General features: G+C 45.3%; 1 protein-coding gene across 10 annotated transcripts in view; it reads right to left on the reverse strand.

Moving 5' to 3' along the window:
* Window positions 1-23,822, reverse strand: part of DLG2 (discs large MAGUK scaffold protein 2) — a 1,057,900-nt gene that overhangs the window by 269,687 nt on the left and 764,391 nt on the right. For all 10 annotated transcript variants that reach the window (XM_087721030.1, XM_087721029.1, XM_087721034.1 and 7 more), the window contains one exon: window positions 14,316-14,369. In XM_087721030.1, coding sequence (XP_087577156.1) covers window positions 14,316-14,369 — 54 coding nt within the window. The remainder of the gene's footprint in view (window positions 1-14,315; window positions 14,370-23,822) is intronic.

Here is a 23,822-nt window from a genome sequence, read left to right on the forward strand (position 1 = left end):
GTGACGTTGAGTTGACCACACCTACCCAATCACATGACCACTGAACCACACCTACCCAGCTGGTCATTAGGGCAGAGAACCGGTTGTTAAATTATTTGAATCCCACCACTGGTCCTTTCAGTTGCCCAGACTCCACCCCGCAAGGAATTATGGGATTGTTAAAAGGAGATGATGATGATGAAGATATAAGATGTTTTTATAGATGGCACTTTGCACCGGCAAGGTAGGCTAAAATGCATAAAAATAACTGCCAAATGTTGGAAGTGTAATCAACCACTAGGTTTATACTATCATATGTGGTGGATTTGCCCAAAAGCTAAAAAATATTGGACGGAAATACATACTTGATTGGAAAAAACGATAAAGCAGCATATTGATTTGAAACCTGAGGTATTGTTTGTTGGGCATTCTACCGGAAAAAATATGATAAAAAGACTATATATATCTGGTTTTACATATATTAACTGCAGCTAGAATTGTATTTGTGCAACCAGTGGAAAAATGATGAGATACCATCAGATGGGAGTGTAATTAAGAAAATATTAGAAAGCGCAGAAATGGACAGATTAACACTCATTATTAAGGATAAAGAAGAAACTGAATATTTTTTGACGTGGGACGTATTTTACCAACAGTTAAGACAATAGAAACAGAAGTTAAAAAGGAGGAGATATAAAAAAAGAGGAAATGTTAGTGTGGAGAGAATTTGAGGGTGAAGATGTTATATATTATTGTAATTATATTGATATATAGTTATACTATTAGTATAGACCCTATAGAGCCAAGGTGGCGCAGTGGTTAAATGCAGCACTGCAGGCTACTGCTAGATCAGCAGGTCAGCGGTTCAAATCTCACCGGCTCAGGGTTGACTCAGCCTTCCATCCTTCCGAGGTGGGTAAAATGAGGACCCAGATTGTTGGGGGCAATATGCTGACTCTCTGTAAACCGCTTAGAGAGGCCTGAAAGGCCTATGAAGCGGTATATAAGTCTACTGCTATTGCTATTATTGTGACGAATATAATTTGTCTGAAACGGTATAGGGTTTCCTGCCTAGGCAGGGGGTTGGACTAGAAGACCTCCAAGGTCCCTTCCAGCTTTGCTATTGTATTGTATAATAACAAATATGTGGAATATGATTGCTTAAATAACTATACCCAGATCTCACACTGTTTGGTGGAAATGGAAAGTAATATAAATAAAATAAATAAAACATGGAAAATGATGATGATCATGCTGACTATTTATAAATTTGTTTCTGAGTCATCAGAAGATGCAGCAGTGAACAGGGGGGAGAGAGAGAGAGAATAGAATAGAATAGAATAACAGAGTTGGAAGGGACCTTGGAGGTCTTCTAGTCCAACCCCCTGCCTCGGCAGAAAACCCTAGAGAGAGATGATACTAGCTAGGGCAGGGGTCACCAACCCCCAACAGCAGCCCACTTCTTTTTCTCCTCCTCCTTTCTCCCCCCCTCCTCCTCCTCCTCTTCCTCCTCCTGGCGAACGACATATAATAGTTTTGATGACAAATGTGGCCTCTTCAAAGTCAATTATCTTTCCCGTAATAAGAAGTACGAACCATCTAATTGGTTTACCAGAATCCAATAATGCCATAATCGCTTCTGTACCGTTCAGTGGATTTACTGGACACCATCATAAATGCTTGACTCACTTTGTATTCCATCCTGGCTTCCCATTTTCTGACTTCAGGGAATTCTCACATATAATTAAGCCTTCCATATAGAACACTCAGTGCCCTACACAGCATGTTTACTCTGGAGCACTGGATATAACATTTCTGTTGCTGGTGATTTTATTTCTCAGTTGTTCAGTTTATTAACATCTTCTTTCTCGGAGTCATTGCCCTAATTCCATTTCTTAGTCTGTGACTTTTTCCTTCCCTTCCCTCACAATTCATACAGACACTTTCCAGAAATTGTATTATAAGTACTCGTAGTCCTCGATTAATGACGGGCCTACCCAGAGCTACTTACAACCTAGATTTGAAATTCTAACGGCTTCCCCCACCCAGTCACATGATCGCATTTGAAGCACTTGGCAATGGCCATATTCTTGGCTCTTTGCAGCATCCCGGAGTCACATGACCACAATTTATGACACTTTTTTTTCTCAGAAACTGATGTTTATTTCCAGTTTCCAGCAAAAAGACCCATTACGGACAATGGATTCCCTTAACGACCGCGAACAGTGCATTCACTTCATGATTGGCGTTTCCTTCCTTCCCTCCCTCCTTCTTTTCTTCCTTCCCTCCTTCCTTCCTAAAAAAATATCAAGTAGGTCTGTTATTTCAATACAATACAATAGCAGAGTTGGAAGGGACCTTGGAGGTCTTCTAGTCCAACCCCCTGCCTAGGCAAGAAACCCTATACTGTTTCAGACAAATGGCTATCCAACATCTTCTTAAAGACTTCCAGTGTTGGGGCATTTACAACTTCTGGAGGCAAGCTGTTCCACTGATTAATTGTTCTAACTGCCAGGAAATTTCTCCTCAGTTCTAAGTTGCTTCTCTCCTCTATTAGTTTCCACCCATTGCTTCTTGTTCTACCCTCAGGTGCCTTGGAGAATAGTTTCACTCCCTCTTCTTTGTGGCAACCCCTGAGATATTGGAAGACTGTTATCATGTCTCCCCTAGTCCTTCTTTCTATTAAACTAGACATACCCAGTTCCTGCAACCGTTCCTCGTATGTTTTAGCCTTCAGTCCCCTAATCCTCTCTGTGGCTCTTCTCTGCACTCTTTCTAGAGTCTCCACATCTTTTCTACATCGTGGCGACCAAAACTGAATGCAGGATTCCAAGTGTGGCCTTACCAAGGCCTTATAAAGTGGTATTAACACTTTCCTTGCAATACTTCCAATATATACCTCTTCTGAAATTACAGGCTATTATCTGCTTAAACCTATTAAATGTTTTTCAGGTTCAAAATCTCCACTTAATATTTTGGTGGGATTGAGAATTTTGAAAATGGTTGGTCTCACCACATCTGACTCTTTCAGTGTTCATACCAACAGATGTTGCCTGTTGTCCAACTCAAAGTGCTGTTAGTTTTCAGCAATGTTGATCAGATCTGGCCTTGTGGGCCAGAAAAAAAGGAAGATTTCTTAGTCTATTGTTCAATATATATATATATATATATATATATGTATGTATGTATGTATGTATGTATGTATGTATGTATGTATGTATGTATGTATATAATTAGTGTGTGTGTGTATGTGCATGTGCGCGCGCATGCAATTTTAACCAAACTTGGTACACAGATGACTTACTCTCTGGGAACAGATACTGTGTGGGTAAGACACCCCTAACACCCCTCAGGGTGTGTGTTCTGTTAAGGTACAGCCTGTTGTGCCTTAAAATGGCTTCTACTGTACTGCTGTAAAATGGCTTCTACTGTGCAGCGCAGTGGAGTTGCCATGGTAACGGCTTCACAGTCCTCCACAAGGGGGCTCCCTCTGGTAAGGGGGAAAATCCAACATTAGAAATTACATTTGGTCCGGATGTTTTCCCCCTATAAATAGATACCCGCACAACACCGGGTTCTGCTTATACTAGTGTGATATAAATAACAGAATGACAGAGTTGGGAAGGGACCTTGGAGGTCTTCTAGCCCAACCCTCTACTCAAGACGCAAACTCTATTCCACTTCAGACAAATGGCTGTCCGATGGCTTTTGCACAAAGTCAAGTTTGCCCTTTTGTCAGCAAAACCACAGCGTTTAAAAGCTTAGCCACTGAGGCATAAACAAAGTCTTAGAGACTGCTAGACTCTCTAAGCACCGTCAATCAAACAAGCGAGCCCATTTCAATCTTAGTTTTCCAGCAGTCTGTAGAAAACGAGAGAATTACCTTGCGGTTCTTGTCTGAAGCTGCTTTTTACCTTCTAATCAAGCCAATCTTTTGGAGAAAATCATTCCGAACCAAGCATGCATGAGACAAAGTTAATTTTGTATGACCACGGAGAGATTTTGCTTCTCTTAGTGCAGTGGGAATATGGACGTGCCTTGCTTGGCGGAGGGTTGATTATAAACTGAGCTACAGGCCAGGTGCTTCTCATTAAGCTCATGGAACTTGGTTAATGAATCCCTCAATGATGTAAGATATCTCTCTATATAAAAATGTGTGTGTTTGTGTGTCTGTGTGTTCCAGCATAACTCTGGAACGCCTTGAACAATTTCAGCCAAACTTGGTACGCAGATGACTTCCTTTCTGGAAACAAATACTGTGGGGGTAAGATACCCCTAAAACCCCTTGGAGTGTGTGTTCTGTTAAAATACAGCCTGTTGTGCCTTAGAATGGCTTCTACTATACTGCTATAAAATGACTTCTACTGTACAGGGCAGTGGTGTTGCCATGGTAACAGCTTCACAGTCCTCCACAATGGGGCTCCCTCTGGTAAGGGGGGAAACCTAACATTAGAAATTACGTTTGGTCCCGATATTTCCCCCTTATAAATAAATACCTGGGCAATGCTGGGTTATTGGCTAGTGCAGTGATGGCTAACCTTTTTGTCCTCGTGTGCCAAAAGCGCACGTGCGTGCACATGACAGCGCATGCACACGTGCCCACACCCATAATACAATGCGAGCACAACCCCGCATACATACCTTGCGCATGCGACCTCTCCCCGTGCCCGATTTTGGGCCTAGCAAGCCTCCCTGAAGCTTCCTGGGACCAAAAATGAGGCATGGGAGCAGTGGTGGGTTGCAGGCGGTACGCCCCAGTACGGGTGTACCGGAGCCTGCCTGGAGCACTGGATACTCTTCCGGTACGGTGCTCTGGAGGGCCCAATCGCCCGCCCTCGCTCCTTACCGTCCTTTTAGGTCTTCAGTGCTTCCGCGCACTCGCATAGCGCATACAGTGCCTGTGCAATTCTCCGCTGAGCAGCTGGAGCTTCGCGGAGGCTCGGGGAAGCGCCAAGATGCATGGGCGCGCTGTGCGCATCCACGTGGACGCCAGCAAGATTTGAAACCCATCACTGCATGGGAGGTCCCCGTACCCCCCTCCCCTTGCTCCCACCCTGTGCATGTCTATGCTGTTACAGGAGTTAGGTCAGCCGTGTATGCAGCTTTATTCCTCTCTAGCATTCATCTCCATTGTTCAGTGAGGCATTTCCTGCCTCTCTAGGATTTACATCTACCTGCTCCTGTATCTGTTGAATGTATATCAACGGCTCGTATAGTGTTTTACAGACACCCGAAAAGCAGCTGGTTGATGGAGCTTAGCTAGGGGGTCACGTGACGGCATAGAGGCTTCCGCGTGTCACTTGTGGCATGCTTGCCACAGGTTCGCCATCACGGGACTGGTGGTTTAAAAAGAAAAGAGTGTGGAAGGTTTTATGGCTATCTCCAACACCCATCCTTCTACAAATACTCCTTGACTTATGGCCACTGTTGCTAAGCAAAGCGGATGTTAAGTGAGTCACTCCCAACTGCATCCCCCCTCCCCTTTTCTTTTGGCCACAAGGTTAAGTGACTCATTGCAGTTCTTAAGTGAATTGCATGGTCGTTAAGCAAACCCAGAGTCCTCCATTTGACTTTGCTCGTAGGAAAACAACTTGGGTAGGTTGCAAACATTAGTCACAGGAGTCCAGGATGCTGAAACCATCAGAAATATATGCCGGTTGCCAATCCCCCAAATTTTGATTACTTGACCGCATCAAAGATATGGACAGATATAGCAAATGGTGAATCCAGCTTTTTAAGCGGGTGGCCACAACCATGAGGTGTTTTTTTTTAAAATAAATTAGTTGTATCTTGGCATTTTCTACAGTGCCTGTGTAAACTGGATGTAGTTATCCTGCTAAACCAGGGGTGTCAATTTCAAGGCCCGCTGTTCGTGGATCTGGCCCGCGGGGTTGCCCTGGAAACAGCAAAGGACCAGCCCACCCTGCTTCCGCCAGCAAAAATGGAGCACAGGAGGGGCGCATGTGACTCCCCGGGCTCTGTTTTCAGCTGCGACCGCCTCCTGCAGCCTTCTGCCAGTGAAAACGGAGCTCGGGAGTGCTGCACGCTCCGTTTCCGCTGGGAGAGGGCAGGATTAGGCTGTCGTGATCAAAAATGGAGCCAGAGGGACCACGCGTGCCCTTCCCGAGCTCCGTTTTCATTGGCAGGGAGGAAAGAAGGAAGGAAGGAAAGAGAAGGAGGGAGGAAAGAAGGAAGGAAGGGAGGGAGGGAAGGAAGGAAGGAAGGAAGGAAGAAAAGGAAAAGAGGGAGGAAAGAAGGAAGGAAAGAAAGAGGGAGGGAAGGGAAGGAGAAAGGAAGGAGGGAGGAAGGAAGCAAGGGAGGGAAGGGAAGGAGGGAGGGAAGGAATGAAAGAAGGAGGGACCGGAGCGAGGGAGGAAGGGAAGGAAGGAAGGAAGGAAGGAAGGAAGGAAGGAAGGAAGGAAGGAAACCCTTTCCCCACTCTAATCCACACGTGATACATTCCCCCATGTTCTTTGCAATGTTGCCATTATTATAGTGTACTCGCTTCTCATTGAAACATGCCATCTTTTATCTTAAACTCTAATTCTAAGAAGGGATTGTAAATTGTCCAGAGGTCCTGTTGGATTGGAGCAGCATCTGAGCCCCAGCAAGCAAATACATAGCCCCCCCCCCCCCCCATCGCCCACCACGCCATCTCTTAATCCATCCTCCGAATAGTCTGTGGTCCCGATCCTTATTCCCTCCATCTCCGACACCCCAGATGTGGCTGGAATTCTAATTCTCAGCCATCCTGGAATGGAAGGGATGCTGAGGGTGGCAGATAAGCAATATCTGGAATGAGCCAGGCTGTCTATTTCTCTGTTTGGGATCATCTGTTTCCTCAGAAGACCTGGGGTTCCCCCCCCCCACTTCTTTTCTTGTCTTCTTCCATATTCATTTTCCTTCTTTGCCTGTCGCTCACGTCGAAAATGATGCTCCAAGGCATTCAATTGCCTCCAGCGGACATGCTTAAAGCAATCTTGAAAGGGTCTGCCCCAGGGAGAGGAAGAAAGGCATTCACTCTCCAGGAAAACAAGCCCTGTGATGTTGGCAATATCGCAGAAATGTTAGAATTAAGGGGGAATTTTGATCCTGAACTCTCTGTCGGCCTCTCTTAAAGACTACAGCCAAAAGCAAAAGAGAAATCAACAGAGAGCCGGTTTCAACTCTGGGATCAGTGGTAGATTCCCACTGGTTCAGACTGGTTTGGCCGAACCGGTAGTGGTTTGGCGGTTCCAGCAACCACTACCAGCCACGCCCCCGAATCGGTTCCCCGGTTGGCGCCGTCAGCACAGTCATCTTGTTTTTTTAGTTCTGCGCATGCGCAGAACATTTTTTTAAAAAAGATAATTTTTATTAAGCTTTTTCCCCTCCCTCCCTCCTTCTTTCCTTCCTTCCTTCCCTCCCTTCCCCCTCCCTCTTTTGTTTCTTCCTTCCTTCCCTCCTCCCCTCTCCTTCCCCCTCCCTCTTTCCTTCCTTCCTTCCTTCCTTCCTCTCTTTCTTCCTTCCCCCCTCCGTCCTCCCCTCCCTCTGTCCCTCGCTCTTCCCTCCCCCTTCCTTCCTTCCTTCCTTCCTTCCTTCCTTCCTTCCTTCCTTCCTTCCTTCCTTCCTTGTAAATACTTACAGGTAATTCGTGATTTACACCCATTCATTTATGACCATTCAAAGTTACAACAGCACTGAAAAAAAAGTGACTTATGACCATTTTTCACACTTACAACCATTCCAAAATAAAGAATCACATTCTACAGCCATTTTTCCCATTCCTAAGACATCAGTATATCCCATTTTGTTTATCGTCATACATACTTTCCATTCATTTTACATTTACAATTTTCTTTTTACATTTGTGGTTCCTATAACCTAATCTCTCTCTCTCTCTCTCTCTCTCTCTCTCTCTCTCTCTCTCTCTCTCTCTCTCTCTCTCTCTCTCTCTCTCCCTCCCTCCCTCCCTCCCTCCCTCCCTCCCTTCATTCATTATTCCTGTTCTCTAACCAATGATACCATTTATCCCATACTGTATAGTATTCTTTATCTTCTTTATCTTGCCGTTTAAAAGTTCATTTAACCATTTCCGCCCAATCCATTATTTTGTTAATTATCATGTTTTCAGAAGGTACGCTGTCTAATTTCCAGTTTGGAGCATATGTTATTCTATGCACAGAACAATTTTAATTGCACTGCGCAGTGCGCACAGCACGCACAGGGAGCGAACCGGCAGTAGTGCCGGTCGTAACCCAACCCCTGTCTGGAATAGGTACCTGTTCTGTCCCCCCTTCACGGCTCTTAACAAAACGGCAGGCAGACAAACCTAAAAGGACTTTTCTTTATCAGTTCTCAGTTCAAAGTGGCTGCGAGCCAAAATAACATAAATACAGTCTCTGCCAGAAGATAACGAACTGAAAAACAAATCTTTCTTACGGCAACACAAGGTGAACCAAACGGAAACAAAACTCTTATTCCAAAGTCTCTATGAATCAGGGTTACAGAAATACAGAGCACTTATCCAAGTGAATCTTACATAAACCACGACTGATGATCAAACTATGTTGAACGAACCAAGGAACGCATGAAGGAACGTTGACTCCTGCGACTAGGGTGTGGCAGCATCCGTCCTTTTATCTCCAAACCTGCCTCTAACAAGCCCCAGCTGCAATATGAATCTTGTATACCGAAAAGACTCACAGCAGACATCTGCTGAGTCACAACAGGTAACTGCCTTCTGTAAAAATTACATTTTAGGTTTAGGTTTCGTGATCTTCCATGAAGTATTGATTGGCAGGAGAAAAGGGGCAATGCAGGCATTCGTTCCAACTCACCAAAAATCACCTGCATATAGCAATGGCAATAGCACTTAGACTTATATACCGCTTCACAGTGCTTTACAGCCCTCTCTAAGTGGTTTACAGAGTCAGTCCTCATTTTACCCACCTTGTAAGGATGGAAGACTGACTCAACCTTATATAAGGGAAAGTAGGAACAATGGAGTTTCTATGCTGGAGGAAAATTACTGTGCCTTAGCTCAGTGGAAGTGGAACAGATCCCATTAAATTTGGGATGAAAGGACATTAGGAAAATCTAGTGGATATCTCTTTAATATCTTTCTTCAACAACGAACAGGGGATCTTTAACTTACAACTGTAAGTCTGTATTTTGAGAAAGGGAATGCCTCGAAGTTCAACTTGTGAAGGATGCATTAATTGGAACCTGAAAACGACTCTAACTGGGACCAGAAGTTCCATGGCTAAGCGAGATGATTGTTCAACAAGGCACACCAATTTTACAACTTCTTTGTTCATCAAATTGCTGCAATTAAGTGAAGGATCGGGCTCCCTTAGTGACATTATGTGTGAGAAGCTATTTGGGAAGGGTGCAAATAGCCATAGCACTTAGACTTATATACCACTTCGCAGGGCTTTTGCAGTCCTTTCTAAGCCGTTTACAGAGTCAGCCTAGTGCCCCCCCTGTCAACAATCTGGGTCTTCATTTTACCCACCTAGGAAGGATGGAAGGCTGAGTCAACCTTGAGCCTGGTGAGGATCGAACTGCCGAATTGCAGGCAGCCAGCAGTCCGCAGAAGTAGCTTGCAGTGCTGCATTCTAACCACGGCGCCAACATGGCGACCATCCTATGAGCCCAGGATATTTGAATCGTTGTAAATACATGCCAAGCGCCTGAATTCTGAACATGCGACCACAGAGATGCTGCGATGGTCGCACGTGTGAGGACCAGTTCTAAGTCACCTTTTGGGGAGCCCGCACCTGCTCCTTGTACGTTCTATTAAAACACTGCACATAAAGAAGGATACAAATCAGTGGTGGGTTTCAAAAATTGTTCGAACATACTTTGTGGGTGTCGCCTCCTTTGTGGGAGTGGCTTGCTGCCCATGTGACCGGATGGGAGTGGCTTGCCGCCCATGTGACCGGATGGGAGTGGCTTGCAGCCCATGTGACTGGATGGGAGTGGCTTGGCGCCCATGTGACTGGATATGAAGATGCCGACGACACTTGTCAGAACCACCTTAAATTACCTCACACACAGCCCTGGCATGCATAAGAATAGGATGTAAACTTGTTTTTTTTAAAGGCATCTTTGGTTTGCGTTAAAACAACTTCAGCACACGCAATGTTTTGATTGCACCACAAACGCAGTAGTCATCCTTTCCTTTCACAGAGACACTTATAAATATGAGCATGATAGTGTAGAATAATCATATCCAAGGACCAGTGGTGGGTTTCAAAACATTTTGGAACCTCTTCTGTAGGTGTGGCCTGCTTTCCGGGTCCACTGGTGGAACCTCTTCTAACCGGTCCGGTAGATTTGACGAACTGGTTCTACCGAATAGGTGCAAACTGGTAGGAACCCACCTCTGATACAAATGCACAACATGAACCCTCATCCAATTTGTTATTTGGGGGAGGGGGGTGTTCAATCAATACGCAGAAAGCCACTGTGGAGTGTGGAATTTCTCCTAAGCCTTGTTAATTGATGATGGTTTGCTGAAGGACATTAACAGCTGCCTCGCTGCTTCATTGCACATTGAGGAAAAGTTATAATTGAGCCGATCTTCATAGTGTTTCTCCCTCGTAGCTCTAGCCAACCTTTTAGACATGAGCCCATCTGCTTCTTGAACCGCGAATTAAATGAACACTGATAAATAGGCCAATGCATTGAACTGAGGGATAGAGAGAAAGGGGGAAGCCAGGAATCTCGGTGAAAAATTTCTTTATTTGGTCGGTTCTAAAAGGAAGAAAGGACCAATAGCAATAGCAATAGCAGTTAGACTTATATACCGCTTCATAGGGCTTTCCGCCCTCTCTAAGCGGTTTACAGACTCAGCATATCGCCCCCAACAACAATCTGGGTCCTCATTTTACCCACCTCGGAAGGATGGAAGGCTGAGTCAACCCTGAGCCGGTGAGATTTGAACAGCCGAACTGCAGTCAGCTGAAGTAGCCCGCAGTGCTGCATTTAACCACTGCGCCACCTCGGCTCTCGGCCCAAGTGAATCACTGCAGCTGTGAAGTAAGTTAACACGGTTGTTAAGTGAATCTGGCTTCCCCATTGACTTTGCGGATCCGAAGGTCACCAAAAGGGACCCCAGGACACTGTAACCATCATAAATATGAGTCAGTTGCTGAGTTTCGGCCATGTGGCTATGGGGATTGTTGTGGCATGCTGGCTGCCGGTGGAGCTGGCGGCAGACTCGAACAACGAGGAGGCTGGGGAAGAACTTGGACCAGTTTTAGAGTCTGAGGAAGGCTCTGATGGATGCTCAGCGTCAGACACTGAGATACAGCCAGGGCCATCCAACATTTCCCAGACACCGGAGAGGCAGCTGCCTTTGGAGGCTGAGATGAGTGAGGAGGAAGAACAGCTGGGGCCTGTTCCAGATGCACGTATGCGCAAAGCAGCTAGGAGAGGTGAACAACGGAGGACAAAAAGTCGACCCGGGAAGCAAAGAACACATGGACGCTGAATGGCCCCTCCCTGGCTGGGGAATAAATAGAAGGAAAGGGGAGTGGTGGTCGTAGGAGACAACAGTTCGTATTTCTGTAGATTTTGCTCATTTTGCTTCGTGCCGTAAAGACTGCTTGCCAGAACTTATTTCGCAGCCTTTCAACTGTGAGTGCACGACCTTGCAATTATCCCAAGAAACTGATAAAGTCTTTTACTGCAGTTAACTCGTTGAAGGATTATTGCCTGGACTTTTCGGTGTGTGAACGCCATTAATTCACAGGACATAAATAAAGAGGGGGGTTTTTTTTGGGGGGGGAGGATTCTGTTTCTTGTTTCTGCTAAGGCTGGGTCAGAACAGGGATGCTACAATGACTGAAAGTTGAAAAACGGCCCCAAGTCTCTTTTTTCAGTGCCGTTGTAACTTTGAACGGTCACTAAATAAACAGTTGTAAGTCGAGGACTACTCTCATGCTCCCGTCAGAGCCTGAATCGGCGGAGGAAGACAAGCCGAAACTGGAGCCAATGAAGATAGAAGGAGCAGCTTCGTTGTCTTCGGAGGAAAATGGGGAGGAGCAAGACGAATCAGGGCAGGGCCTTTCAGGATTGGGTGCAGGGGTGGGTTCTGGCTTCTGTTGCTGCCGGTTTGCTCAGTGATGTGCTTTACACACATGCGTGCTTGATGCGCGCTATGCGCACATGTGCAGTAGTAAAAAAATGCTTCTGAACATGCACAGAAGAAAAAAGCAAGATGGTGGCACCTATGGCACCGCTAGTGGTGGGTTACAACTGGTATGCCCCGGTACAGGCGTACTGGTGCCTGCCGGGAGCACCAGGTACCGTTCCAGTATGATTCTCTGAAGGGCCCACACGCACGCCCGTGCTCCTTATCGGTATTTGACGTTTTCAGGGCTTCCACGCACGCGCATGGAGCATACGGCACCTGCGCCACACTCTGCCAAGCATCTGGAGCGTCGCAGAGGCATCATGGAGCATCGTGGGCAGTAAGCATGTGATGGACACCCGGCCCCATTATACCGGGATCCGGAACCCGCCACTGGGCACTGCTGATAGAATCAGTTAGGGGGCGTGGCCGGCTGAGTTACTACCTACTAGGCCGAACCGGGCCGAACCGGTAGGAACCCTCCTCTGATTGAGAGGGCTTGTAGGCAGGGAGGAAGAGGGGCAGGATGACCAAGAGAGGCTAAGCAGTGAACATGAGAGACAGAGCTCAGGCGATGAGCAAGGACCACCCCATCCCGATCCTCGAGCATGGAGAGTGAAGAGAAGATGAGAACAGCGCAGGCTGACCCAACTACTCGGGACGACAGTGCCCCGCCCCTCTTCACAAGGCACACCTGGAGTTTGAGACTTAAGGAGACGCTGTGTGGTGAGGGGCATTTGTTGGGAACAAACACTGAATTCCTGGCGTGTTGAGTGCCGTTGCTGATGTTTGAAATTCCCTGGATTTCCTTGCTTTCTCCCTGGCTTCCTGGATTAATTGCCTTGCTCCTTTGCCTCCTGGTTTCATTGACTAGCCCTGCTGGATTTCTTGCTTTGCCAGCCGTTGTGCTCACAGCATTGGGCTGCACTACTTGCCGCCAGAGGTTTCTGGAGGTGTGTGTGTGTCATCACTTTGCTCTGGGATTTGCCGGAAATGTGGGAGCGTTTGGGGAAATTTGGAGCAATAAAGGGACGGTTTGAACTGCCAGCTGCCTGTGTTGCCTCTGTGCCGTTCCCCATGTCATCACAAATACCTGGTACAACCCCAAAGTTGAATCAACGCAGCGTAACCACCAATGCAATCACATGCACAATAATATGCCATTATTTGTTTCCAGAAGGCGGTGGACTGTCCTTCAGCCTGTTTTATGAAACATAAATGTTTTCGTTGTGTTTGAGAGTGAACAAAGTGCACTAATGCTAGGACAGGGATCAGCAACCCATGGCTCTGGAGCCGCATGTGGGTCTTTCATCCCTCTGCTGCGGCTCCCTGTCACCGGTCAGCTCCACAATTGATAGGGCTTGCAGTTAGGACAGGTGGAGGAACAAGGATGCTGCACTAGGAGGAGACTCCATGGACCTGACTTCCGGTCGGCTCCAGAATTGAATGGGGGGCTTCTGGTTAGGACTTTTGTGGCTCTTTGAGTGTTTAAGGTTGCCGACCCCTGTGCTAGGAGATAGACTAAAGTTGCAGATCTTGAGATTGTACCAGCAGATGCAAATCAAATATGTAAGGCGACATTGCTAAACGGAGGGCTTGTTACAGACTTCTTAACAGGTATCCTTTCCTCTGAAATTAAATTAAAAATTAGGATTTGGCCAGACCTCAGACATTTAGTTCTTCAGAGGGCAACCAGCCACAGGTCAGGCAATGGTTCAGTGGTCTTGCAAACGTTCCCCACCTCCACACTAGCTTAACCAGGGGTGGGCTTCAAAATTTTTAGCAAGGGGTTCTCTTCCCAGTGGCTCGGTGGGCGTGGCCATGGTGGGCATGGCCTAGTCGGCCTCCTGCATCACAGGGGGGGGTGTTTTTGTCCTCCCTGGGCTCCGGAGGATTTTTTTGAGCCTCCGGGAGGGCAAAAATGGCTCCGATGCCCTCTGGAGGCCAGAAACAGGCCTGTTCATCTGGTAGGCCTGTTTTTCGTCCTTCCCCAAGCCTCCGCACATGTCCTGCACTTACCTGCGTACAAAATGGGCTGCGTGGGAACTCCGGGGAGGGGTGGGCAGGGCCAGCCAGGAGTGGGATTTGGGGCTTAGCCGAATTGCGCAGAATCTTAGCTAGAGGTTCTCCCAAACTGCCAACAGCCCATCCCTGATACTTAACCCCACAGAAAAACACCATGAAAAAACACAAGAAAATTTTTTGGGGGACTTACGTAAGGGATCGTGTCCAACGTATCTGTATTGACAATAATAGGAGCAGGACTGGCCTGCGAAAGAAAGAGAGAGAATAACAAGACGTTTAGAGAACTGGTAAACTATCTACATCAAAAGCTGTTTAATGCCTCCATCACACATAACATGATTTGAATGTCACTATGGAGAAGAAATCTTCCTATATCAATAATGCACACTCTTTATACAGAGGAAAATTCTAATTTACATTTTGGCGGCAGGATATACAACCTGAGAATGAGGCACACCAGGCTAATATCTGATTTTCTTTTTTACAGCTTATTTTTCTTTTGATTTTTTTCTTTAGTTTTTTGGTGGAAGAGGTAATTTTGAGTTTCAACTTAAGAAATTGAAATCAAATTCCCTAATAGGCTGAGGGCCAAGATCTAATTCCATTAAGGCACAGGGTTTATTTTTTGGAGAATTTTTATATGTTATTTCAGCCTAAGAAGTGGACACCAGAGCAACGGTAGAATACATCATGTAAAATATTAATGAATACAGTACATTAGACGCAACCATTTTACACGTTCAACATCAATCTCTGCCAACATCAGTCTGAAGATATTCTGAAATAAATGAGTTTTTATGAGTCCGTTTTAGGCATGAAAGCCAGCTGGATAACTTTGGGCCAATCACCAGGAGATTGGGAGTTCTAGTCTACCTGGATCCGTATCAGTCGGGTTTCAGGCCCGGATACAGCACGGAGACGGCATTGGTCGCGTTGGTCGATGATCTCTGGCGGGCCCTGGACAGGGGCTGCTCCTCTGTCCTGGTCCTATTAGACCTCTCAGCAGCTTTCGATACCATCGACCATGGTATCCTACTGCGACGACTCGGGGGGTTGGGAGTGGGGGGCACCGTTTTACGGTGGTTATCTTCCTACCTGTCAGATCGGTCGCAGTTTGTGTTGACTGGAGGGCAAGGATCGACCCCGAGGCGGGTCACTTGTGGGGTGCCCCAGGGGTCGGTTCTCTCACCCCTCCTGTTCAACATATATATGAAACCACTGGGTGAGATCATCCGTGGTTTGGGGGTACGGTATCATCAATATGCTGATGATACCCAACTTTTCATCTCTACCCCAAACCACCCAAATGATGCCCTCAATGTGATGTCCCGATGCCTGGAGACTGTGCGGATCTGGATGGGGAGGAACAGGCTCAAGCTCAATCCCTCCAAGACGGAGTGGCTGTGGTTTCCGTCATCCCGATTTGTGCATCTTGTTCCATCTTTGATGATAGGGGGAGAAATTTTAGCCCCCTCAGAGAGCGCCCGCAATCTGGGTGTCCTCCTGGATATGCGGCTTTAGAAGAACACCTGATGGCCGTGACCAGGGGGGCCTTTTACCAGGTTCGCCTGGTACGTCAGTTGCACCCCTTCCTGGATCAGGATGCTCTGTGCACTGTCACTCATGCCCTCGTCCTTTCTCGCTTGGACTACTGTAACACTCTCTACATGGGGCTGCCCTTGAAGAGCACCTGGAAGCTTCAACTGGTCCAGAATGCGGCTGCGCGGGTTATCATGGGGGCACCTAGGTGCTCCCATTTTACACCCCTTTTAGGCGGCCTGCACTGGTGGCCGGTTGTCTTCCGGGTGCGATTCAAGGTACTAATTATCACCTTTAAAGCGCTCCATGGCTTAGGCCCAGGGTACCTGCGAGACCCCCTACTGCCACCGGCAGCCTCCCATCGTCCAGTGCGATCCCACAGAGTTGGCCTCCTCAGAGTGCTGTCGGCCAGACAGTGTCGGCTAGTGACCCCCCAGGGGGAAGAGCCTTCTCTGTGGGGGCACCTTCCCTCTGGAATGAGCTGCCCCCCAGAGCTTCGTATAATCCCCGACCTCCGGTCCTTCCGAAGCGCCCTAAAAAGTTGGCTTTTCCAGCAAGCCGGCCTGGCCTGAACAAAACAAAATAAATTATTGATCACTGTTAATTTTAATTTGAAGTTTTTAAAAAAATGTCATTGTCAATTTTAATTGGGTTTGGGATATTCTATTTAATTTTTTTTAAACTTTTGTATTATGTGTTTCTTTTAATGTTGTACGCTGCCCTGAGTCTTTGGGAGAAGGGCAGCATATAAATCTAATAAACCTAAACCTAAACCTAGTCCTGCCTTAGCCATGAAAGACAGCTGAGTGACTTTGGGCCAATCACCAGGAGATGGGGAGTTCTAGTCCCGCCTTATGCATGAAAGCCGGCTGGATAGCTTTGGGCCAATCACCAGGAGATGGGGAGTTCTAGTCCCGCCTTAGCCATGAAAGCCAGCTGGGTGACTTTGGGCCAATCACCAGGAGATGGGGAGTTCTAGTCCCGCCTTATGCATGAAAGCTGGCTGGATAACTTTGGGCCAATCACCAGGAGATGGGGAGTTCTAGTCCCGCCTTAGCCATGAAAGACAGCTGGGTGACTTTGGGCCAATCACCAGGAGATGGGGAGTTCTAATCCTGCTTTAGGCATGAAAGCTGGTTAGATGACTTTGGGACAATGAACAAGAGATGGTAAGTTCTAGTCCTGCCTTAGATATGAAATCCAGTTGGCTGGTTTTGGGCTAATCACCAGGAGATGGGGAGTTCTAATCCCGCTTTACGCATGAAAGCTGGTTAGATGACTTTGGGACAATCACCATGAGATGGTGAGTTCTAGTCCTGCCTTAGATATGAAATCCAGTTGGCTGAGTTTGGGCTAATCACCAAGAGATGGGGAGTTCTAGTCCCGCTTTAGGCATGAAAGCTGGTTAGATGACTTTGGGACAATGAACAAGAGATGGTGAGTTCTAGTCCTGCCTTAGATATGAAATCCAGTTGGCTGGTTTTAGGCTAATCACCAGGAGATAGTGAGTTCTAGTCCCACCTGAGGCATAAAAGTCACCCACTCTCTCTCAGACCAACGCACCTCACAGAGTTGTTGTTGTGGGGAAAATAGGAGAAGGAAGGAGTATTATGTGTCTTCTCCATCTGGAGTTATTGATAAAAAAAATAGTAACGTGGGGATGTAAATAAATAAATGTGCTTCTCAAATGGGTTGCCCGAATCTTGGCTTGGAAAGTGTCCAAGTCAACCAAGAATTCTTGCAGCTTCGTCTACGATATAAACTTCTCAATTTTGCTCCTTTGGCATTTTAATTCCCTGACCACTTTTCTCCGTCCTTCTTTTCTATCCAAAACGCTCTGCGCTTTAAGTTTGGTTCCATAAACACCACCCTTACATTTCCCCAAGCATCTTACGCACCGTTTAGATAACCTGACTAAACGTTAGTTTCCTTCTGGCGAATCTTGTTCTCCCTTGGGTTTAATCGGGTTGCTTAGTACCCCGCTGCTAAGACAAATGACAGCTGCCATGACAGATTGCAAGCAGATCAATTGGGACAAGCAAGCACATCGTTCCCAATTTCTTTAAAAAGAAACGGGAGATCAGTTGCTCCGGGGTTGTTTGAGGGAAGAAAAAGCTTACAACAACAACAACCCCCCAAAAAACCCCACACACCTTCTTTTGTCCTGAAGGTGCTTTCTCTGGAGGCAACTGGACTTCCTTGTTTTTTCTTTTGAAGACATTTCACTTCTCATCCAAGAAGCTTCTTCAGCTCGGACTGGATAGTGGGGAATAGTCAGAGCTGAAGAAGCTTCTTGGATGAGAAGCAAAACGTCTTCAAAGAAAAACAAGAAAGTCCAGTTGCCTCTTGAAAAAGCACCTTTGGGATAAAAACCTGGCTGAATTTACAAAAGAATAAGAATAGAATAGAATAGAATAGAATAGGAATAAGTATAGAACAGAACAGAAGAGAATAGAAGAGTGGAGAATAGAATAGAATAGAAATAGGAATAGAATATGGCTTCGTCTTCGTCTTCGTCTTCGTCTTCGTCTTCAGAATAGGAATAAGTATAGAACAGAACAGAAGAGAATAGAAGAGTGGAGAATAGAATAGAATAGAATAGAATAGGAATAAGTATAGAACAGAACAGAAGAGAATAGAAGAGTGGAGAATAGAATAGAATAGAATAGGAATAGGAATAGGAATAGAGGATAGGATAGGATAGCTCCACAACCATTGGCACCACTCAGGTGACCCTGAGGACACAGATAAATCCCCAGGTGACCTTAATGTCCCACTAAAAGAATGCAAACGTCCAGCTGTCTGCAAGGAGTATAAATCCTTCCATTCCCCGCTATCAAGGCAGAGCTGAAGAGACAAGAGAGACAGAGAGAGACAGAGAGAGAGACAGAGAGAGAGACAGAGAGAGAAAGACAGACAGAGAGAGAAAGAGTGAGAGAAAGAGAGAGACACACAGAGAGACAGAGAGAGAGAGAGACAGACAAAGACAGACAGAGAGACATAAAGAAAGAGAGAGAAAGAGAGAGACAGAGAGAAAGAGACAGAAAGACAGAGAAAGAGTGAGAGAAAGAGAGAGACACAGAGACATGGAGAAAGACAGAGAGAGACAGAGAGAAATAGAGAGACACACCGAGAGAGAAAGACAGAGAGACAGAAAGACAGAGAGAAAGAGAGAGAGGGGAGAGAGACAGACAGACAGAGAAAGACAGAGAGACAGATAGAAACACACACACACACAGAGAGAGAGAGAGAGAGAGAGAGAGAGAGAGAGAGAGAATTCTGTTTCATGTGCGTTGTTAAGCAAATTAATTAAATTCACTTTCTGCACCAATAGATAAAACTCTATCCAATCATCCTTCGGACTCATCCCTCGCAGCCATTCTCAGCTTTGTGGTGCTATTATAGATGAACAATACACACATACCATATTAGAATGGGCATGCACAAAAACAAATGTTTCATATTGGTTCTCTAATTATTCTCTAAATATTATGATGAAATAAGGAGGGGAAATGTGGCCAAAATATGGAAAATGAACAAATGAACAAAAATAGGACACATTGTTCCTTTCTCACATGGTGTTTTGGCGTCTACCTGGAGGACTGCATCTAGTTTTGGTCACCACACTGTTAAAAAGATGTTGAGACTCTGGAAAGAGTGCAGAGAAGAGCCACAAAGAGGATTAGGGGACTGGAGGCTAAAACATATGATGAACGGTTGCAGGAACTGGGCATGGCTAGTCTAGGGAAGAGAAGGACCAGGGGAGACATGATAGCAGTGTTAGCAGAGAAGTTGGGTCAAGCTCTTTTCCAAGGCACCCGAAGACCAGACAAGGAATAATGGATGGCAACTGAACAAGGAGAGATTCAACCTGGAAATAAGAGGAAATCAACCAATGGAACCAATGGAACAGAAGTTGCCTTCAGAAGTTGTGGGAGCTTCATCCCTGGAGGCTTTCAAGAAGAGACTGGACAGCCATCTGTCAGAAATGGGGTACTGTCTCCTGCTTGGGCGGAGAGTTGGACTAGATGACCTACAAGGTCCCTTCCAACTCTTTTAATCTGTTAAATCTGTACAGTATGGACTCAGTGCAATTATTATTTTTTTACCTTTTGAAATACAACTAATAACTGATGCAATGCTGAAAAGAAATGAGTTTCAAGAGTGGAACTTTAACTGTATCTGCCTGAGTAGTCAAGGTAGCATTTTTTTTTCCACTGCAAAGGGAAACACGCCAGCAATCACATTTTAATTTTTCTGAAGAGTTCCTGAGAACAGCCTGAAATTAGCAAGGACTTATGTACATTCCTAACATAAGAAGCATCCGTGAGTTACAGAAAAAAAGATGTCAAATAGGAGCAAGAAGTAGTCCTTATTTTAGGTCATGAAACTAATGGGAATATAGAATAATAGAGTTGGAAGAGATCTTCTAGTCCAACCCCCTGCTCAGGCAGGAAATCCTATACCATTTCAGACAATCTCTTCTTAAAAACCTCCAGTGTTGGAGCATTCGCAACTTCTGGAGGCAAGTTGTTCCACTGATTAATTGTTCTAACTGTCAGGAAATTTCTCCTCAGTTCTAAGTTGCTTCTCTCCTTGATTAGTTTCCACCCATTGGTTCTTGTCCTGCCTTCAGGTGCCTTGGAGAATAGTTTGACTCCTTCTTGTTTGTGGCAGCCCCTGAGATATTAGAAGACTGCTATCATGTCTGTCTTAGTCCAGTTTCATTAAACTACACATACCCAATTCTAGTGGACGCATAATGGAGTGAGCTCCCGTTCCTTGTCCCAGCTTCTGCCAACCTAGCAGTTCGAAAGCATGTAAAAATGCCAGTAGAAAAATAGGAACCGCCTTTGGTGGGAAGGGAACAGCGTTCCGTGCGCTTTCGGTGTTTAGTCATGCCGGCCACATGACCACGGAGACGTCTTCGGACAGCGCTGGCTCTTCAGCTTTGAAACGAAGAGGAACACCGCCCCCTAGAGTCAGGAACGACTAGCACATATGTGCGAGGGGACCTTTTACTGTTACCTTTTACACAATTCTAGCAACCAATCTTCAACCAAACTTAGCTGAGCTCCATCAGGACCCTGTGTTTGATAATTCTGCTTCACCATTAAACCCTCTTTCCAATCGGCCTCCAGCCTCCATTTTGTCTCCGGTGCCTTTCTCCCTGCTTGGAACTGAACCAGATGGATATTTCTTCCAACACAACAATTCTTTCAACTATTTTAAACAATAAGAGAAATTGCCTATCCAGAGAGTTTGTGGTAGAGGTGACGATCTGAACCAGAGATTGTCTTCCATAGGCCAGTATATTTATTTTATCCCTGGCTGTTTTGGCTTTTTGCTATTTTATTTTTATCACCCTCACCATCTTTTTTGGAACAGGCATCTATTAATATTTCATATTCACTGGCTTTGCTTCAGCCTCAGAAAAAGAAAATACAACACAGATGTGTGTGGGGATAATTATTTTGGAAATCTTTTATTCTCTCTTTGAGTAAGATGTGAGCCATGTGAATAGACACATTTTTCCTTCCTCCTTCCTGCCTTTCTATCCCTGCTTGATGAAAAGATCCTTTGCCCATTTAATCTGCATTTAATTCAGACAGAATAATGCAGTGCTAAGTTTGAGTATCATATCTGCAGTATATCAAATTTGAGTGTGAGGATCACGGAGGACGAGGAATCGGTGCTAAGCCTTTACAGGAGTAGGATTATCACACAGGACACCAATTCAGTCCCATCCAAAGTACAGAAAAAGGTCAATTGCAGCTGGGCAGGTTAGACACATCTTAGGTAGTCGATACTCTGCAGGAATAATTGACTGGACCCAGATGGCGTTGGACAATTTGGACAGAAAAACAAGGAAGCTTATGACAATGAATCATGCTTTGCACCCTAAAAGTGATGTTGACCGATAAAGAGCAGAGGGAGGTCAAGGTCTCCTACAAGTAAAGCAGACTGTGGAAGAAGAAAGACACAGCTTGAATGAGTACATCCAGAAAAGTGAAGAACCAATGATTAAGGAAGTAAATAAAGGAGGCCTTTTGAAGACAACTAAGTTAAAAGCTGAATATAAGAAAGAAGTAATTGAGAAGCGAGCTGAAAATTGGAAAAGCAAAGCTATGCATGGCCAATGCTTGAAAAGTATTGAAGGCAAAGCTGACCAAAAACTAACTTAGAACTTGTTAAGATTAGGAGTACTGAAAAAAGAAACAGAAGGCTTTATTTTGGCAGCTCGAGAACAAGCCTTAGCCACAAACTGCATGAAGGCAAAAATTCAACATGTTACCACCAACAGCAAATGTCGCCTCTCTAATGAGAAAGATGAGAGAGTCAACCACTTGATCAGCGGGTGCAGCAAAATTTCACAAACTGACTACCTACAACGCCATGACCGCGTTGCTAAGATTATTCACTGGAAATTGTGCCAAAAGTTTGGATTTGAGTACAGCAAAAACCACTGGGACCATCAGGTTGAGAAGGTTTTAGAGAATGAGAAAGGCAAAATCTTGTGGGACTTCAGAATCCAGACTGACAGGCACTTAGCCTACAACACACCTGACATAACAATAGTTGAAAAGAAAAAAGTATGGTTCATTGACATTGCAATACCCGGAGATGCACGAATTGAAGATAAACAGCAAGAAACAATCACAAAGTACCGGGACTTGCAAATTGAAGTTGAGCAACTGTGGAAAAAGAAAACGTGTGTTGGAGCCCTTGGAGCAATACCTAAAGGGCTACCTCGCTATTTGGAAATTTTAAACTTATCAGACTTGAACATTATGATTCTACAAAAAACCACTCTACTTGGAACAGCTTATATCCTTCGATGTTACCTTAACAGTTCCTAGGTCCTTGGTTAGGACTCGAGCTGTTGAGCTACCAACCAGCCCCAAAGACTGTGAATCTCACTAAAGAATAACTAAATAAATAAATTAATAATAATAATAATAATAATAATAATAATAATAATAATAATATAATAATAATAAATAATAATAAAAAGAAGGCAATAAATAAATAAAATCAAAGGGCACAGTCAATTTTTTTCTGCCATCTTTTTAATATATTTCTCTCTCTCTCTTACCCTAAGGGAGAATGTCATAATCCAATGTTTCTCAACCTTGGCCACATTAAGACTTATGGACTTCAAATCCCAGAATTCCCTAGCTTGGTGACACAATAAGTGTTCCAGGGGGATTCTGGGAGTTGAAATCTACATGTCTTCAAGTTGCTGAAGTCGAGAAAGACTATCGTAGCCGTTCAGCAACAACTGTGCCCAAAAACCTTGCTTACACATTGCATCAGTGCTTCCTCTTTGATCGCTAAATCAAAACGTTTGGCAGAAGCCTATTCAGTGGAATTAATTAAGACAAGTGTTTATCCAGATTAAAGCATGAAATTGATTCCGAGTCATCTGGGCCAAACGCTTGGCAATTAGTCGAAGTCACTATTGCATCCTGCCAAACAGCAGTGGTGAGAAATGAAAGCAGAAGAGAATTGGCAACGCCAGGCAGAATTCAACAGCAATCAAGGCCGTCAATGGGACACAGATGAATGGCCGGGAGCCCATCTTATCTTCAAGTGAAGAGCGGTTAAATGGTATCTCAATTTCCAGTGACAGAAAACGTGCAATCAGAATAAAGAACTTGGCCACTTCTAAGACAGAGACATCACCCTGCCAACACAAGTGTGTATAGACAAGGCTATGGTTTTTCCAGTCGCAATGTATGTGTCCGGCCTTCAGCCATCTTTTCTTTTGGACCTCTGGCCTGCCACACTTTCTATTAGTCTGCTATGTATTTTCTATTGTGGGAAAATAGGAGGGGGGGGATTGTAAGGAGTTGCATACTATGTAGCCATAACAACATTCTTTCTAGAAAGCCAAGGTCATCCTTTGTCTCTGCACCGCTGCACCTGACTGGAATTGGATGGGTGGAACTGCCAGCATGGCAGTGGAAGATTGGACCATGTGATGGACTTGTGGGTGTGGGGGCAAGATCTTGAACTTTCAACTAAGTGGGGAAAAGCGGGAAGCTGATTTTTTCCCAGATGTGCCAACATGGTTCTCTTAATAAATTGGAACTTTGAGCAATACTTTGCCTTGGATTCTGATTTACTTCTGGATGCTATTTGGAACCCTGACAAT

Source organism: Thamnophis sirtalis, unplaced genomic scaffold (assembly GCF_051295495.1).
Source record: "Thamnophis sirtalis isolate CommonGarterSnake01/CBP01778 unplaced genomic scaffold, rThaSir2_p1.2 scaffold_8, whole genome shotgun sequence".
Taxonomy (NCBI): domain Eukaryota; kingdom Metazoa; phylum Chordata; class Lepidosauria; order Squamata; family Natricidae; genus Thamnophis; species Thamnophis sirtalis.